The following is a 17,795-nucleotide window of genomic DNA, read 5'->3' as shown; positions in this document are numbered from 1 at the left end:
AAACCAGGAAGTCTCACCGATCTCCAGAGAGGAGGCACACCTGAGCTAGGCGGAAGCAGAACAATGCTCCACACCCAAACAGAACACCTGCAGGTTCTGGAACAGCTGGCAGGTAAACGGGCCAGAACAAGCAGCCCGGTTCTCCCTCAGCTGAGGAGGAGCAGGACGAGGAGGAGGTCCGTGTTCTCACCTGGTTCTGGGATGAAGTCTGATCCAAACAGCAGCTGCTCACCTTCAGGACCTGTAGGGATGTTTTCCTCAGCTGGACCTGAGCGGTTCTGACTCAGCAGGGTGGGGCTGCAGGTAATTCAAGCCTCCACCCCTCCCCCACCGCCCTGCAGCAGCCCCGCCCAGCTGGTCCTGATAGGCGGAGCATAAACCGGGTCACGGGCCAGATCAGTTTGACAACAGGCCTCTGCTTCTCCTGCAGGTTCTGCTGTGGTTCCATCAGAACTTCTCCAGGTCCAGAGATGAAGCACCTGCTGTTACCGGACCCAACAGAACCAACTGTTCCTCTGGAACAGAACCACTGCAAGGTCCAGTTCAGTTACTGGTTTGGGTTCTATGACCCACTTTCAGGTCTCCTCTGCAGACTGAGGTGGGACGATGTTCTGGACCAGAGTTCTGGATCAGAGATCTGGATCAGAACATCTTCAGATCCAGAGCCGCAGGGGAACCTTTGGACCTGGTTCTGAACCTGGTTCTGGGATGATTCTCTGGACCTGATTTCTTCTGATTTTGAACATCTCCCCTCATTCTGCTTCACTTCCGGCTTTTATTTTCCGGAACTTGCCCGTTTGACGTCATTTCCGGGGTAGAACACCTGGGTTGTGTATTTTGAAGTCTCAGACCGGAAGTTGTTGGTCCGAGCTGGCTGTGGGTTCGGCTCTGGTTTCCAGTGGTCTTTCCACGCGTGGACGCGGTTCCGTGGAGATGGAGATGTTCAACAAGCTGAGCGGGATGCTGCTGGGGGCCCTGGAGGCGGTGAGTCCGCGGAACGGGGGACACGGAGACACTCTCCATGTCCCTCCTGTCCCCTCAGCTCCTCCATGAAGCTATAAGCTAGCAGCCGTGTTTAGCTGAAACTGCGCATGCGCAGTAGGCTACCAGCTGACTGCTGAATGAGGTGGACCCACAGCCTTTAGCTCAGCTCTATTCCTCTAGATCTACAACCCTGCAGCTGTTTCATGCAGCACATCATAGATCTACATAAAAACACACACATATAAATATATACATATATAATATTTATCTATATACTTATATATGTGTGTTTATATATCTACAATACAGAGTATAAGTCTGGACACTCCTTCTCATTCAGAGAGAGATATTTATTTTCATGACTATAAAAATTATAGATTCCACTGACGGCATCAGAACTATGAATGAACTCGTGGAATTATATATATTATATATAATAATATATATACTGAAGAGAAAAATGAAACAACTGAGAATGTCTTCTACTCTAGATTCTTCAAAGTAGCCTCCTTTAGCTTTGATCTCTCTCTCATTCTCTTGATGAGCTTCCAGAGGCCGTCACCTGAAATGGTTCTCAGTCTTGAAGGAGTTCCCAGAGATGCTTAGACCTGGTTGGCCTGTTGCCTTCACTCTAGTCTTAGATTTTATTTGATCATTTTGTGTGTAAAGAAAAATAAATTTCATTAAGAACAGCTCTGTAGACTATTTCAGTTTTTAAAGTGCAGCGTTGATAAGGCAGGATAAAAACAGTGATGAAAACAGTAAAGACGTGACTGCATAGTTTCAGTTCCAACAGTTCATCAGTGTGATGGCGGTGGGGAAGAAGCTGCTGCAGAACCTGCTGGTCCTGCATTGAATGCTGGGAAGCCTCTTCCCAGAGGGCAGCAGGGAGAACAGTCCATGGTGGGGGGGTCATTGATGATGTCACAGGACACGCAGCGCTGGCCGCTGGCTAAGCATCTGTACCACTTCCCCAAGCGCTTCACAGGCTTTTCTTGGATAGTTGGGATGGTGTTCTCTCCAATTTTGAAGTGGTTCCGATCCGAGGTTCTAGAGGCTGGTCAGACCAGTTTACACCAGTCTGGCCAGTTTGAACCAGCCTGGCCTCTGCATGTCTTCCAGAGGGAACCTACGGTGGACCTGCTGGACTCCTTCGTGGATCACTGGAGGTCCATCACCACCTACTACATCCAGACCACAGGTGAGGTTGGGTCAGCAGCTACTTGCTACCTCACACCACCAGCTGACGCCTGATTGGCCCATTCTTTGTGCAGATGACAGCCGCCCCGCCTCCCAGACCGACATCCCCTGGCGTCTGCGGCAGATGTCTGACATCCTGGTGTACGAAGAGAAGCAGCAGGTGATGACCTCACACACAGCTGTTACCATGGCAACATCATGAGCACAGCCTTGAAACGTCTGGTTTTACTGGTCAGGGCTGAAGTTAGCTCTGGAAGCTAGAACATCCCAAATACCTGAGAGAGAGAGAGAACATCTAGAACTAATTATCTAGACTGGCCTTTCTAAGACACAGAGGAGAAATGACCAAGAGATGGAGCCTGTGGAACCTGGGTTCACCTGAGGACGTTCTCCACCTGCTTGATTCTGCAGAGGAACTCAGGTTCCAGGTCCAGCAGCCCAGTCTAGCTGGGGTTCCTGTAGGGGAGAGAGAACATGAGGAAAAGTTCAGAACCTTCACTGGAGAAGCTGGAATACTAAACTATTCCTCATCCAGTCGGTTAGCCCAGAACAGCCTCAGCAAAGGTCAGAGGTGATAATTCAGAATGACCGACTGGTTCCAGAACCTCCGCAGACCCGGCAGAACTCAGTAAAGCTCCTGATGATCCCATAGAATCCTGGGAACCTGGTCTGAGGAGCCAGGAGGAAGAAGCTGGCCCTGCAGTCAAACATGATGGTGGCAGAGTGGTGCCCTGGGACCACTGGCCTCCATGGAACCAACAGTTCTGTTCAGGAGAGACTGAAGGAGGAAGGCTAAAAAAATGAGAAGGTTCTGATGGGTGATATAGGAGGTTCTAGAGGCTGATGGAGGAGGTTCTAGAGGCTGATGGAGGAGGTTCTAGAGGCTGATGGAGGAGGTTCTAGAGGCTGATGGAGGAGGTTCTAGAGGTTGATGGAGGAGGTTCTAGAGGCTGATGGGGGAGGTTCTAGAGGCTGATGGAGGAGGTTCTAGAGGCTGATGGAGGAGGTTCTAGAGGCTGATATAGGAGGTTCTAGAGGCTGATATAGGAGGTTCTAGAGGCTGATGGGGGAGGTTCTAGAGGCTGATGGAGGAGGTTCTAGAGGCTGATGGGGAGGTTCTAGAAGGTGATGGGGGAGGTTCTAGAGGCTGATGGAGGAGGCTCTAGAAGCTGAAGGGGAGGTTCTAGAAGCTGATGGAGGAGGTTCTAGAGGCTGATGGAGGAGGTTCTAGAGGCTGATGGAGGAGGTTCTAGAGGCTGATGGAGGAGGTTCTAGAGGCTGATGGAGGAGGTTCTAGAGGCTGATGGGGAGGTTCTAGAAGGTGATGGGGGAGGTTCTAGAGGCTGATGGAGGAGGTTCTAGAGGCTGATGGGGAGGTTCTAGAAGCTGATGGAGGAGGTTCTAGAGGCTGATGGGGAGGTTCTAGAAGGTGATGGGGGAGGTTCTAGAGGCTGATGGAGGAGGTTCTAGAGGCTGATGGGGAGGTTCTAGAAGGTGATGGGGGAGGTTCTAGAGGCTGATGGAGGAGGTTCTAGAGGCTGATGGAGGAGGTTCTAGAAGCTGATGGAGGAGGTTCTAGAGGCTGATATAGGAGGTTCTAGAGGCTGATGGGGGAGGTTCTAGAGGCTGATATAGGAGGTTCTAGAGGCTGATGGGGGAGGTTCTAGAGGCTGATGGAGGAGGTTCTAGAGGCTGATGGGGAGGTTCTAGAAGGTGATGGGGGAGGTTCTAGAGGCTGATGGAGGAGGCTCTAGAAGCTGAAGGGGAGGTTCTAGAAGCTGATGGAGGAGGTTCTAGAGGCTGATGGAGGAGGTTCTAGAGGCTGATGGAGGAGGTTCTAGAGGCTGATGGAGGAGGTTCTAGAGGCTGATGGAGGAGGTTCTAGAGGCTGATGGGGAGGTTCTAGAAGGTGATGGGGGAGGTTCTAGAGGCTGATGGAGGAGGTTCTAGAGGCTGATGGGGAGGTTCTAGAAGCTGATGGAGGAGGTTCTAGAGGCTGATGGGGAGGTTCTAGAAGGTGATGGGGGAGGTTCTAGAGGCTGATGGAGGAGGTTCTAGAGGCTGATGGGGAGGTTCTAGAAGGTGATGGGGGAGGTTCTAGAGGCTGATGGAGGAGGTTCTAGAGGCTGATGGAGGAGGTTCTAGAAGCTGATGGAGGAGGTTCTAGAGGCTGATGGAGGAGGTTCTAGAGGCTGATGGAGGAGGTTCTAGAGGCTGATGGAGGAGGTTCTAGAGGCTGATGGAGGAGGTTCTAGAGGCTGATGGGGGAGGTTCTAGAGGCGGATGGGGGAGGTTCTATAAGCTGATGGAGGAGGTTCTAGAGACTGATGGGGAGGTTCTAGAGGCTGATGGGGGAGGTTCTAGAGGCTGATGGGGGAGGTTCTGACGGCTGATGCAGGAGGTTCTAGAGGCTGATGGAGGAGGTTCTAGAGGCTGATGGAGGAGGTTCTAGAGGCTGATGGAGGAGGTTCTAGAGGCTGATGGAGGAGGTTCTAGAGGTTGATGGAGGAGGTTCTAGAGGCTGATGGGGGAGGTTCTAGAGGCTGATGGAGGAGGTTGTAGAGGCTGATGGAGGAGGTTCTAGAGGCTGATATAGGAGGTTCTAGAGGCTGATATAGGAGGTTCTAGAGGCTGATGGGGGAGGTTCTAGAGGCTGATGGAGGAGGTTCTAGAGGCTGATGGGGAGGTTCTAGAAGGTGATGGGGGAGGTTCTAGAGGCTGATGGAGGAGGCTCTAGAAGCTGAAGGAGGAGGTTCTAGAGGCTGATGGAGGAGGTTCTAGAGGCTGATGGGGAGGTTCTAGAAGCTGATGGAGGAGGTTCTAGAGGCTGATGGAGGAGGTTCTAGAGGCTGATGGAGGAGGTTCTAGAGGCTGATGGAGGAGGTTCTAGAGGCTGATGGGGGAGGTTCTAGAGGCGGATGGGGGAGGTTCTATAAGCTGATGGAGGAGGTTCTAGAGGCTGATGGAGGAGGTTCTAGAGACTGATGGGGAGGTTCTAGAGGCTGATGGGGAGGTTCTAGAGGCTGATGGGGGAGGTTCTAGAGGCTGATGGGGGAGGTTCTAGAGGCTGATGGGGGAGGTTCTGACGGCTGATGCAGGAGGTTCTAGAGGCTGATGGAGGAGGTTCTAGAGGCTGATGGGGGAGGTTCTAGAGGCTGATGGGGGAGGTTCTAGAGGCTGATGGAGGAGGTTCTAGAGGCTGATGGAGGAGGTTCTAGAGGCTGATGGGGGAGGTTCTAGAGGCTGATGGAGGAGGTTCTAGAGGCTGATGGGGGAGGTTCTAGAGGCTGATGGGGGAGGTTCTGACGGCTGATGCAGGAGGTTCTAGAGGCTGATGGAGGAGGTTCTAGAGGCTGTTGGGGGAGGTTCTGACGGCTGATGGAGGAGGTTCTAGAGGCTGATGGAGGAGGTTCTAGAGGCTGATGGGGGAGGTTCTAGAGGCTGATGGGGGAGGTTCTAGAGGCTGATGGAGGAGGTTCTAGAGGCTGATGGGGGAGGTTCTAGAGGCTGATGGGGGAGGTTCTAGAGGCTGATGGGGGAGGTTCTAGAGGCTGATGGAGGAGGTTCTAGAGGCTGATGGGGGAGGTTCTAGAGGCTGATGGAGGAGGTTCTAGAGGCTGATGGAGGAGGTTCTAGAGGCTGATGGAGGAGGTTCTAGAGGCTGATGCGGGAGGTTCTAGAGGCTGATGGGGGAGGTTCTAGAGGCTGATGCGGGAGGTTCTAGAGGCTGATGGGGGAGGTTCTAGAGGCTGATGCGGGAGGTTCTAGAGGCTGATGGGGGAGGTTCTTCGGTTCCAACCCTCACTCTAAGGCAGGGTTCTCTCCAGGTGGAGGGAAAAATTTTGTGGTGCGTTTTAAGCCAGCCGGTTCTGACCCGTTCCCTGTGTTCTGGTCCAGGATGTGGAGCAAACCGGGCCCTGTCTGCAGTACCTGCTGCAGCACAAACTTCTGGAGACCATGACCACCCTGGCGAAGGCTCAGGTAAGCTCACCTGCTGAACCCTCCTGGTTCTGATCTAGGTGCTCGGTGGGGCTCAGAATCCTGTGGTTCTGTTGGGAAGAAGGTGGATCGGACTCATGGATGTTCTGTCCTCCTTAGTATCCTCCAGGGATGACCCAGCAGGTCCTGATCTTTGTCACCAAGCTGCTGCTTCAGATGCAGAAGCCTCTTCTGCAGCTCGTCCCCGTCTACAGACCAGTACAGGTGAGCTACTGTCCAGCTGGGGACTGGTTCTGACCCAATCCTTTCAGCAGGCTGCTCCAGTTTAGCTACTGGGGAGGATCCAAAGGGCTGTAGGATCACGGTCATTGACTGATGATCTGGAGCAACAGTTACCACAGCAGGAACCCGACCTCTGCAGAAACATCTAGAACATTCTGACCCGGTTCTGGCCTGGTTCTGACCCGGTTCTGACCGGGTTCAGACCCAGGCCATGGTCCTAAGGCTCCATGTTTGTCCTCCTTCATCAGAAGCTGATTGAACTCTGTGCTCCTCCTGGTTCCGGTGCTGAGAAGGAGGAGGTCCGCTTCCTGTTTGCCGTCTGCAGCAGACTGAACCAGGATCCACATGTTCTCCAAAACGTTCTGCAGGTGAGCAGCTGAGGAACAGCTAAGAGCTTTTAGCTCCGCCTCCTGCTGATGATTTTTGTGCTTTCAGCTCCCAGACCAGCAGCTGTCCTCCAGTCAGAGCGCTGATGCAGCCAGCAGCCAATCAGAGCCCTCTGCATCAAGCCCCGTCCACTCCCAGCAGGGTCTGCTGTGGGTTCTGGTGCAGCTCAGCAGGAGTCCTGTGAGTTTCTTAGAGGCTGTCCCCATGTTCTCCTGCGGTGTCCTTACGTCCTCCTGCTGTGCTCCTGTCTCCTCAGCGGCCCCCGGTGCGTCTGAAGGCCTGTGAGGGCCTCCTGCTGCTGTCGGCCCTCCTGGATGGATCCTCAGAGGAGCTGCTTCCTGCTGGGGCCCAGCTGGGAGAGCTGCTGGCTGGGAGGCTGCAGGAGCTCTACTGCCTGCTGCCCCAGGAGCAGCTGGAGGCAGAGGAGCTGAGGAGCTGGCCCCGCCCCTCATGGAGGTCGGTGGTTACCATGGAGACTGGCTAGACAGCAGCAGACCTCATCTGACCTCTGTGTGTCCTTATAGGTCGGAGTCTCAACTGGATCACCTGACCTCTTTCCTCTCCTGGTTCCACTTCCTGGATCAGCTGACCACAGACGCTCCCCAGGTACTCAGCTCTACTACTGCAGAGATACTATAGTAGTACGACTACAGTAAACCTGCAGTAGTACTTCTGCAGGTTTACTCTACTTTTCACTTCACTTTATTTCTATAGCTCCAATTCACATCATGTCATCTCAGGTCACTTTCCAGTTCACCAGATCATCCAGTCAGATTGATTCAAAGTTTTCTATCTAAGGAAAACCAGCTGATTGCATCGACTCATTGACTCTTCAGCAATCCCTCACACTAAGCATGCTTGTAGCGACAGTGGAGAGGAAAAACTCCCTTTGAACAGGAAGAAACCTCCAGCAGAACCAGGCTCAGTGTGAGCGGCCATCTGCTGAGGCCCACTGGGGTTCAAGGAGACAGAAGCAGACATAGAAAAAGAAGCATAGATACAAAAGGCAACTGTCAACCAGCTCCACAGGCGGCCCCGTCCAGGAAACACACAGCCAGGCAGACGAGCTCCGAGCCAGCTCCCATGTCAGAGGATGAAGAGAGCACATCCAGTTAGTCACAGTCAGAGAAACAGGACTACACTGGAAAACAGGCCAAGCTCCAACATCTAGAAACAAAGGTGTTGATGGCAGCAGCACAGCTACTACCAGCAGAGGTGCCTGTTTTTCCAGTGTAGTCCTGTTTCTCTGACTGTGACTAACTGGATGTGCTCTCTTCTGAATAGAATTGAATTGAATGTAATCAGTGAGTCAGACTGACTGATCTCCCGCTGCAGCTGTGAGCTCAGACCTCTGGTTCTGATCCATCTGGTCTCCTGTCCAGGTTCTGTCTGTCCAGGTGTCCCAATGTGTCCGTGGCCTGTGGCTCATGGAGACTCTTCTTCCTCAGCTGCTGCACACGTACGCTTTCCTTCCTCCTCCTGTTGTTTTTCCTGTTGAGGGGGCGGAGCCTAACATGCAGTTGTATACGGTATCCAGGTGTGAGCAGAACATCCTGGTGTCCACCTCTGTCCTCTGCCATGTTGTCAGAATGGTCCAGTCCCCGTCTCTGCTGGAGCAGCTCCTCCACTTCCTGTTGAGGACGCCGTCCCTGATGGAGCAGCTGCTGCGTCGCTGCGACCACGTCTCTGAGCAGGTGAGGCTGAGGGCCACGCCCACAAAGCCAGGCACCTGAGATCTAGGCTCCGCTGAGTCTCTGTGTCCTCAGATCAGCATGACGTCTCTGTCTTTGGTGGAAGAGCTGCTACAGAAGCCTCACAGGGACATTCTGGACCACCTGGTGCTGAGCTTCCTGCAAAGCCGCAGTTACCTGTCGTCACCTGTAGGGGTCCCAGAGGAGCGGCAGCCTGACAGCGGCGAGGAGGGCGAGGACCCCCAGTAGGTGCATCACTGGGGCCCCCAGGCAGGGGAGGGGTGTACTCGGACTGACCGGCTGCTTCTGTCCCTCAGGGACCTGGACGACGACCCCTTCTTCTCAGACGGCTTCCCTGATGACCACCTTCCTCCTCCTCTTCATCAGCCTGCTGCTCCAGGATCGGCTGCAGACGTCGTAAACAGGTACCGACCCAAATGATCCCAGCAGAACCAGAACATGATGGCTGAGGAGCAGGTTCTGCTGGGTCAGCAGACCTCCTGGCTGGTTCTGGTCTCAGAGGTTCTGACAGAACTCTCTCTGCCTTCAGTTTCCTGTGTCTGGTTCCGGTCCAGGTGCGATCCGCCCACCTGCTGCAGGAAGGAGGCTATGAGTCCTACGTGCTGGATGCTCGCTCCTTGGTAACAGACCCAGCAGGTTGGGGGCGGTTGTCATGGTTACCCAAGGATCCATCAGATGAGCCAATGTCCTCATTGGGCTTCCGTAGCTCAGGGAGACGTCAGGTTGTCCTGAAACATCCTAGCATAAGATCAGAGAGTTTGTGGTTTTCTTTAAATCGTCTTAAGGAATAAAATCAGAATAGTTTGGTTTGGTAGGAAGGAATAATTTCTAACAGAAATGATTGAATGTTGATGTTTTATTTGTAATATCTATAATTATAGTGTTTGGCGTCAGATGGAAGCTAACATGGTTAATCACAGTTTGGCTCATAAAACGTTAAAGAAATAAAACTCTCTGTTCTCCTAATCTGTGTTCCTCTGTCTGACCTGGTGACCAGCTCCAGTCTCTCCCTGACTCGGACCCTCCATGGTCTCACCATATCATAGTTCTATACAGCGTCTGATACAAAAAGTGAAAGCCCTTTTGTCATTGTGACACAGCGCACACAAGTGAACACTGCACACCATGAAATTGCATTTATGCCTCACCCGTGCAAGGGGGCAGCCCTCAATGGCGCCCCAAGGGAGCAGTGTGGCAGGACGGTACCATGCTCAGGGTACCTCAGTCATGGAGGAGGATGGGGGAGAGCGCTGGTTAATTACTCCCCCCACCAACCTGGCGGGTCGGGAGTCGAACCGGTAACCTTTGGGATCCAAGTCTGACACCCTAACCGCTCACCCACGACTGCCTCCAAAAAGGTCTTATTGCTGATGTCCGGATGCCATTCCGTCGTGTCGGGGGTCCGGATGCCATTCCGTCGTGTCGGGCGTCCGGATGCCATTCCGTCGTGTCGGGCGTCCGGATGCCATTCCGTCGTGTCGGGGGTCCGGATGCCATTCCGTCGTGTCGGGCGTCCGGATGCCATTCCGTCGTGTCGGGGGTCCGGATGCCATTCCGTCGTGTCGGGCGTCCGGATGCCATTCCGTCGTGTCGGGGGTCCGGATGCCATTCCGTCGTGTCGGGGGTCCGGATGCCATTCCGTCGTGTCGGGGGTCCGGATGCCATTCCGTCGTGTCGGGCGTCCGGATGCCATTCCGTCGTGTCGGGCGTCCGGATGCCATTCCGTCGTGTCGGGGGTCCGGATGCCATTCCGTCGTGTCGGGGGTCCGGATGCCATTCCGTCGTGTCGGGCGTCCGGATGCCATTCCGTCGTGTCGGGGGTCCGGATGCCATTCCGTCGTGTCGGGCGTCCGGATGCCATTCCGTCGTGTCGGGGGTCCGGATGCCATTCCGTCGTGTCGGGCGTCCGGATGCCATTCCGTCGTGTCGGGGGTCCGGATGCCATTCCGTCGTGTCGGGCGTCCGGATGCCATTCCGTCGTGTCGGGGGTCCGGATGCCATTCCGTCGTGTCGGGCGTCCGGATGCCATTCCGTCTTGTCGGGCGTCCGGATGCCATTCCGTCGTGTCGGGGGTCCGGATGCCATTCCGTCGTGTCGGGCGTCCGGATGCCATTCCGTCGTGTCGGGGGTCCGGATGCCATTCCGTCGTGTCGGGGGTCCGGATGCCATTCCGTCGTGTCGGGGGTCCGGATGCCATTCCGTCGTGTCGGGCGTCCGGATGCCATTCCGTCGTGTCGGGGGTCCGGATGCCATTCCGTCGTGTCGGGCGTCCGGATGCCATTCCGTCGTGTCGGGGGTCCGGATGCCATTCCGTCGTGTCGGGCGTCCGGATGCCATTCCGTCGTGTCGGGCGTCCGGATGCCATTCCGTCGTGTCGGGGGTCCGGATGCCATTCCGTCGTGTCGGGGGTCCGGATGCCATTCCGTCGTGTCGGGGGTCCGGATGCCATTCCGTCGTGTCGGGCGTCCGGATGCCATTCCGTCGTGTCGGGGGTCCGGATGCCATTCCGTCGTGTCGGGGGTCCGGATGCCATTCCGTCGTGTCGGGCGTCCGGATGCCATTCCGTCGTGTCGGGGGTCCGGATGCCATTCCGTCGTGTCGGGGGTCCGGATGCCATTCCGTCGTGTCGGGGGTCCGGATGCCATTCCGTCGTGTCGGGCGTCCGGATGCCATTCCGTCGTGTCGGGCGTCCGGATGCCATTCCGTCGTGTCGGGGGTCCGGATGCCATTCCGTCGTGTCGGGCGTCCGGATGCCATTCCGTCGTGTCGGGGGTCCGGATGCCATTCCGTCGTGTCGGGCGTCCGGATGCCATTCCGTCTTGTCGGGCGTCCGGATGCCATTCCGTCGTGTCGGGGGTCCGGATGCCATTCCGTCGTGTCGGGCGTCCGGATGCCATTCCGTCGTGTCGGGGGTCCGGATGCCATTCCGTCGTGTCGGGCGTCCGGATGCCATTCCGTCGTGTCGGGCGTCCGGATGCCATTCCGTCGTGTCGGGCGTCCGGATGCCATTCCGTCGTGTCGGGGGTCCGGATGCCATTCCGTCGTGTCGGGCGTCCGGATGCCATTCCGTCTTGTCGGGCGTCCGGATGCCATTCCGTCGTGTCGGGGGTCCGGATGCCATTCCGTCGTGTCGGGGGTCCGGATGCCATTCTATGCGACTGATGACCTCTAATAACGACCATTTATCGGGATGATAACATCCATTACAGCTGCAAACAGCCAGTTAGTATTTAATGTTTAAAGAGAAAGGATCAAACTGAGGAGGAACCCATGAGATGGTGAACAGGTTCTATATATTAGAACAACCTTTTTATTCTTCATCTTCACCCGCTGACAAATGATTTCACCTAAATAGATACATTGATCTACTACCATTCAAAAAATAAACCCCTAATATTATTGTGGTCATAACAGGCTATGGCAAGCCGTTTTGATATTTATAATTTTTACTGAATATGTATTCCTGATGTCTGAAAAAAAAAGACCATTTCAAACAAAATAGCATTCTTCACATCTAGAATAAACATTCTAGATGTCTAGAAATTAATTTCAGATCTCCATATTCCTAATATACTTGTCAGCATTTGTATATTTTGAATATGAAGAAATATATTTCAGATTTCATCAATACATTTTCAGTCCAGCTGATAAATGTCAGAAAGGCCACTTAAAATGTGTAAATATTAGATATATAAAACTTAATTGTTACTAATAAAATTTTGTTTTTGCTTTTAATAAATGTAGAAACGGCTTGCCATAGACACTTCATATAAACTTACACATTAACTTGAGCAACAATCTTCTCCTCCGTCGTCTCCTTTTCATGTTTCTGTCTTTTTAAACACATTTTCCTTTTTTATTTCTTCATTAAATCTCTAGTTCCAGTGGGCTGAAATAGGCACTTCTTGTTGCCCGTTGTCATGGTGACTCGTCAAATCGGTGCTCCTCTGTTAATGGCTTTTTATACTTCTTATGCACATACTTTTTATAGCCAGATTAACTTAGAGTTCCAGAGTTGAATCTGAGTTTGTTAAACCTGCTTTGTGAAACGTCCCCCTGTTAACATCATGGTAAATGTCCTGTACTTATATAGAGCTGCGTAGATGTGGACCAAGCTCCGCCCCTTTAGGTCTATCTCTGATTGGATCAACCTTAATAGTAAAGCTTCTCTTCCCATCAGGTGGCCCAGTGCCGGTCTCTCTCTCTCTCCTGGGACTGGCCAAAAACTCTACCCCCTCCTACCTGCTCTCCAGGTAAAGAAGGGGACTTCTTCGAAGGTCACCTGCTGAAGGTTCTGTTTGAACGTCTGGGACGCATCTTACAACAGGTAGGCAAGAGCTGAGGTCACACCTGTCCCTATAGCTGATCATCTACTTCTAGTCAGACTCGCCTGTGTCCACCTGTTCCCTGACCCGCCTGTCTCCACTTGTCACCTGACTCATCTGAGTCCACCTGCTTACCTGTTCCCTGACTCGCCTGTGTCCACCTGTTCCCTGACTTGCGTGTCAACCTGTCCGCCTGTTTCCTGAGTCACCTGTATCCACCCGTCACCTGACTCTGTGTGTTCACCTGTTTTCGGTCCCTGACTCCCTTGTCTTTAAGGGTACATCTAGGTTCTGGGGCCCCGCTTCTCCCAGCATCCGTCCCATGTAGATGGGGTCTTGTGGAACAGCCTGTGACTTTGGACAGTCTAGGTATTGCCTGCTGCCCTGCCCTGACCTGCCCAGCAACTGTTAAAGCTGATGCTAAAGATATAAAGATGTAAAAGTGGAGGAAAGGTGCTAAAGATCAGGGGGCCATATAGGGTTTAAATGTAAGGACCACTCTAAGGGCCCATGACTACAATGGGCCCCAAAATATAAGAACAGGATTGTTATTTATATAAAAACCAGAACCCACCTGTATCTGTGTGGAACGGTTTGTTTCTGCCTTTCTGGAACTGGCAGCTTTAGGCAACGGTTGCCCGTCAGCTGAAGTTGAGACCAACAATAAAGAAAGACCAAAGAAAGGAGGCCCGCCCAGTTCGTCTCCACTGAGGAAGGTCGTTGTCTGATTAGCATTAAGTTAAGGTACGCTAGCTTTGGTATTTAAACATGGAAGGTGACAGATGAGTCACAGAGAGCAGATTAAATTCATCACTGCTCCTCCTCGACCAATCAGCTATGAGCTGCAATGAATCATGGGAACAGTTGGCCGTCCCCATCCTTCAGATGGGGGACATCAGGAGAACAGCCTGCATCTTGTACCAATGCATTCCCTGAATTCCTGAAACCCTGCTGAGGTGTCCTTTTTGTTCACAGCCATACGAGTTGAGCCTCCAGCTGACTGCCATCTTGTCCCGTCTCTCCTCCTTTGACCACCCTCTGTTGGACGAATACCTGCTGGACCCGTACGTCCCCCTGTCCCCAAGCAGCAAATCGCTGTTCTCTGTCCTGGTCAGGGTAAGGCGGGCCGTTACACCCAGAACAATCAGAGCTGCTTTGCGTTCCGCTCACGTCCTGTCTCTCTGTGTGACGTGTCTCAGGTGATGGGGGAGCTGGTGCAGCGGACCCAGCAGGTCTCCAACATCTCAGAGCGTCTGATGGACACCAGGAGACACCTACTGGGCCTGAACCAAAACCCCAGGTAGCTCCATGTTTGTTGTAGATGTTGTTGTTGTTGCATATCTAGAGAGACCAAGCAGAACCAGAGGAGGGCTTGACCTAAACCAGAGCAGAGAGAACCTCAGGAGAGCGTTTCTCCACCAGTTCTGGAGGACTGTGTTCTGGTACCAAAGAGACATAAGCTTCAGTCCTCATTGACCTTAGACCTGTTAGCCTGATACCCAGCATCACGAAGGAGAACCCCCATGGACCACAGAGTCCTCCAGAGACTCCTGTCAATCCGAGTCCTTCAGAGACTCCTGTTGGTCCTTCAGAGACTCCTGTTGGTCCTTCAGAGACTCCTGTTGGTCCTTCAGAGACTCCTGTCAATCCACAGAGTCCTTCATAGACTCCTGTTGGTCCTTCAGAGACTCCTGTTGGTCCTTCGGAGACTCCTGTTGGTCCACCGAGTCCTTCAGAGACTCCTGTCGGTCCACCGAGTCCTTCATAGACTCCTGTTGGTCCTTCAGAGACTCCTGTCGGTCCACCGAGACCTTCAGAGACTCCTGTCGGTCCACCGTGTCCTTCATAGACTCCTGTCGGTCCACCGAGTCCTTCAGAGACTCCTGCCGGTCCACCGAGTCCTTCAGAGACTCCTGTCGGTCCACCGCGTCCTTCAGAGACTCCTGTTTATCCTCCTGAGACTCCTGTTGGTCCACCGAGTCCTTCAGAGACTCCTGTTGGTCCTTCAGAGACTCCTGTTGGTCCTTCAGAGACTCCTGTCAATCCACAGAGTCCTTCATAGACTCCTGTTGGTCCTTCAGAGACTCCTGTTGGTCCTTCGGAGACTCCTGTTGGTCCACCGAGTCCTTCAGAGACTCCTGTCGGTCCACCGAGTCCTTCATAGACTCCTGTTGGTCCTTCAGAGACTCCTGTCGGTCCACCGAGACCTTCAGAGACTCCTGTCGGTCCACCGTGTCCTTCATAGACTCCTGTCGGTCCACCGAGTCCTTCAGAGACTCCTGCCGGTCCACCGAGTCCTTCAGAGACTCCTGTCGGTCCACCGCGTCCTTCAGAGACTCCTGTTTATCCTCCTGAGACTCCTGTTGGTCCTTCAGAGACTCCTGTTGGTCCTTCAGAGACTCCTGTTGGTCCTTCAGAGACTCCTGTTTGTCCTCCAGAGAGTCCTGTCAGTCCACCGAGTCCTTCAGAGACTCTCGTTTATCCTCCTGAGACTCCTGTTGGTCCACCGAGTCCTTCAGAGACTCCTGTTTGTCCTTGAGAATCTCTTGTTGGTGCTTCAGAGACTCCTGTTGGTCCTTCAGAGACTCCTGTTGGTCCTCCAGAGAGTCCTGTCAGTCCAGAGAGTCCTGTCAGTCCACCGAGTCCTTCAGAGACTCCTGTTGGTCCTTCAGAGACTCCTGTTGGTCCACCGAGTCCTTCAGAGACTCCATCTCACAGGTTCATGAACAAACAACCGAGTTCTTCTGACCACAGGAGGAGGTTCACCTGGGTTCTACCAGGTTGTCAGGAACTCTCTACTTTTCACTCAGGCTTCCAGTTCCAGACTGAGAACCTCCAGAACCTCCACGGTCCTGTTCTCTTCTGATCAAAGATCTCCAGTCTGTAGAGGTGGACCTCCATGTCCTGGCAGGTCCATCCTCCCTCCAGGTTCAGATGGAGATGATGGGAGATGTTCCAGAACCCAACCCTGCTTGAACTGAACCAGAACCGCAGCTGTACTCTGGTTTCTGCTTAGGAGTCTCCTGATGAGATCTGGGTTCATTTCTGGGCCCAGCTGAAGGTTCAGGTGTTCATCTGTAGAACTTTGTTAGTTTGGACCGAGACAGAAGCTACCAGCGGCATGAAAAGGTTCTGCTGAGGTTTCATAGGAATTTGGAGCAGAGCCTGTTCCTCAGGAACCATGAGAACCTAAGAGCAGTCTGCTATACATCAGACCCAGACCCAGGAAAGTTCTGCTGGCTTGTTTCTGATCAGCTGACTGATGATGTCACTCACCTGCCTTCTCTGTGGGCGTGTCCTCAGCCTAGAACACCTGACGCTGCTCCAGGGGATCATCGTTCTGGAGGAGTTCTGCAAGGAGCTGGCCGCCATCGCCTTCATCAAGATGCCTCTGGACCGGAACCAGCAGAACCTCAGCACAGAGGACGAGTCTGCACCCGGATCCACCGGACTGCTGGAGCAGAACCGACCCGTCCGGACCGGAACAGACTGAGCATCTGGACCAGAAATGACCCATCCGCACTGGAACCGGACCGGGAGAAACTGAGCACCTGGACTGGAACCGACTGAGCGTCTGGACCAAGACCGACCCGTCCGGACTGGAACAGACTGAAGTTCTGGACCAGAACCGACCCATCCGGACTGGTAAAAACTGAGCATCTGGACCAGGACCGACCCGTCCGGACTGGAACCAACCCATCCGAACTGGAATAGACTGAGCATCTGGACTTGACCCGCCTAAATCGGTGATGATGATTAGACCTGCTGGGAAGTCCCGCCCACTCCAACCAGAGCCAATCACTGAACACTCAAAGTGCTTCCAGAAGCTGATGTGTGGTCCTGATCCGGGGTGCTGCAGCACAGAACCGCTCAGAACCAGTCGTAGCAGGTTCCTCTGATCCTTTGAAGCTTCACTGAGTGCTTTTGATATGTTTTTCTGCCAAAGATCAAAGAGCAGAGGGAAGCTGCTGATTGGCTGCTGCTCCATCAGGTCCTACTCCTGACTGGATCCGAATCAGCAGAACGGTTCTGACTGCTGGTTCTGGTCCAGCTGAAATGCTCTGTATTAATATCAGAGGTTCCATTATTTTATCCTGAGAGGATTAATAGTTTCCTCTAATCCAGTCAAACAGCTTCTAGAGGGAATCTGCCAACTTGTGATCTCAGGCCTGGATGGAGAGATGCTGAGTTTGGAGGTAGAGAACAAACCAATGTTGATGATCCTCATTATCCTCTATTACAAACATAGGCGGATCTACTGGGGTGGCATAGGGTGGCAACTGCCACCCTAAATGACAGCCTTGCCACCCCTGCTGCCACCCCAGTTGGCGGTAGGGGTGGCGAGGCTTATAAATTATGGATCATTTGAGAATTACGACCGCTAATTTCTAATGTCGGACTGCAGTGAATGCAGCACGAGATGACAGAGAGCGACTGAGACTGATTGTTTTGAAAACCGAATGGGGCAAAGCGAGGGAGCCTGGGGTGATGGGGAGAGGAGACACAGGATGAAACAGGTAAAAACTGATTAACTATCGAGAAATGAAATCATAATGAAAGCACCATGTTGCTAGCATAGCTGCAATGCTGATTTACAGATGATAAAAATCAGGTTGCAGAACGTTATTTCTCTATCTATGATGTTAGTTAGGCCTGACGTCTCAGCCTCATAAAGACATATTTGCGGTCAACTATGACAGAAAAGAGACGATCAAGTTTGGTTGAACTCAAATCAAAACGCACAAAGGGATTGGATCTAAATACATTTGTGAAGCGTTTTGCTGAGCAACATGGAAATCGCTGCATTCAGCTGTTATAGTCATGTTAACTTTATGTTCTGCTCTCTGGTGAGCCTTTACAGAGCTGCTACATTTTGTTTTGGCACCTGAGAAAATCTGATATTTCCTTTAATAAAACCAAAAGTGTTAAAAGTTAAAAATGTGATACTGGTGTAAATCCTGCTTAA

The 17,795-nt window shown here is 53.0% G+C and overlaps 1 protein-coding gene across 1 annotated transcript; it reads left to right on the top strand.

Annotated features, from left to right (window-relative positions):
- Positions 1-559: 559 nt before the first annotated feature.
- Positions 560-16,438, top strand: LOC119780095 (protein FAM160B2-like). Its single transcript, XM_038279994.1, has 18 exons — positions 560-984; positions 2,107-2,185; positions 2,259-2,344; positions 6,082-6,165; positions 6,283-6,387; positions 6,654-6,773; positions 6,841-6,972; positions 7,049-7,248; positions 7,317-7,398; positions 8,175-8,251; positions 8,330-8,486; positions 8,559-8,728; positions 8,801-8,908; positions 9,034-9,124; positions 12,685-12,831; positions 13,805-13,945; positions 14,029-14,129; positions 16,133-16,438. Exons 1-18 carry the CDS (start codon positions 934-936, stop codon positions 16,320-16,322), a joined length of 2,121 nt encoding a protein of 706 aa, XP_038135922.1. The 5' UTR covers positions 560-933; the 3' UTR covers positions 16,323-16,438.
- Positions 16,439-17,795: the final 1,357 nt, after the last annotated feature.

This window comes from Cyprinodon tularosa, unplaced genomic scaffold, assembly GCF_016077235.1.
Source record: "Cyprinodon tularosa strain WSP-4 unplaced genomic scaffold, ASM1607723v1 ctg1543, whole genome shotgun sequence".
Taxonomy (NCBI): Eukaryota; Metazoa; Chordata; class Actinopteri; order Cyprinodontiformes; family Cyprinodontidae; genus Cyprinodon; species Cyprinodon tularosa.
Note: the sequence above shows the minus strand (reverse complement) of the source record. Positions and strands in the feature narration are given on the sequence as shown.

What these genes read in the sequence shown, in the direction of transcription:
- LOC119780095 (XM_038279994.1), top strand. Translation starts at nt 934, where the DNA reads ATGGAGATGTTCAACAAGCTGAGCGGGATGCTGCTGGGGGCCCTGGAG. An exon ending in TGCAGCTCAGCAGGAGTCCT is followed by an intron (nt 6,973 to 7,048) that starts GTGAGTTTCTTA and finishes CTGTCTCCTCAG; the next exon opens with CGGCCCCCGGTGCGTCTGAA. An exon ending in TGGCCCCGCCCCTCATGGAG is followed by an intron (nt 7,249 to 7,316) that starts GTCGGTGGTTAC and finishes GTGTCCTTATAG; the next exon opens with GTCGGAGTCTCAACTGGATC.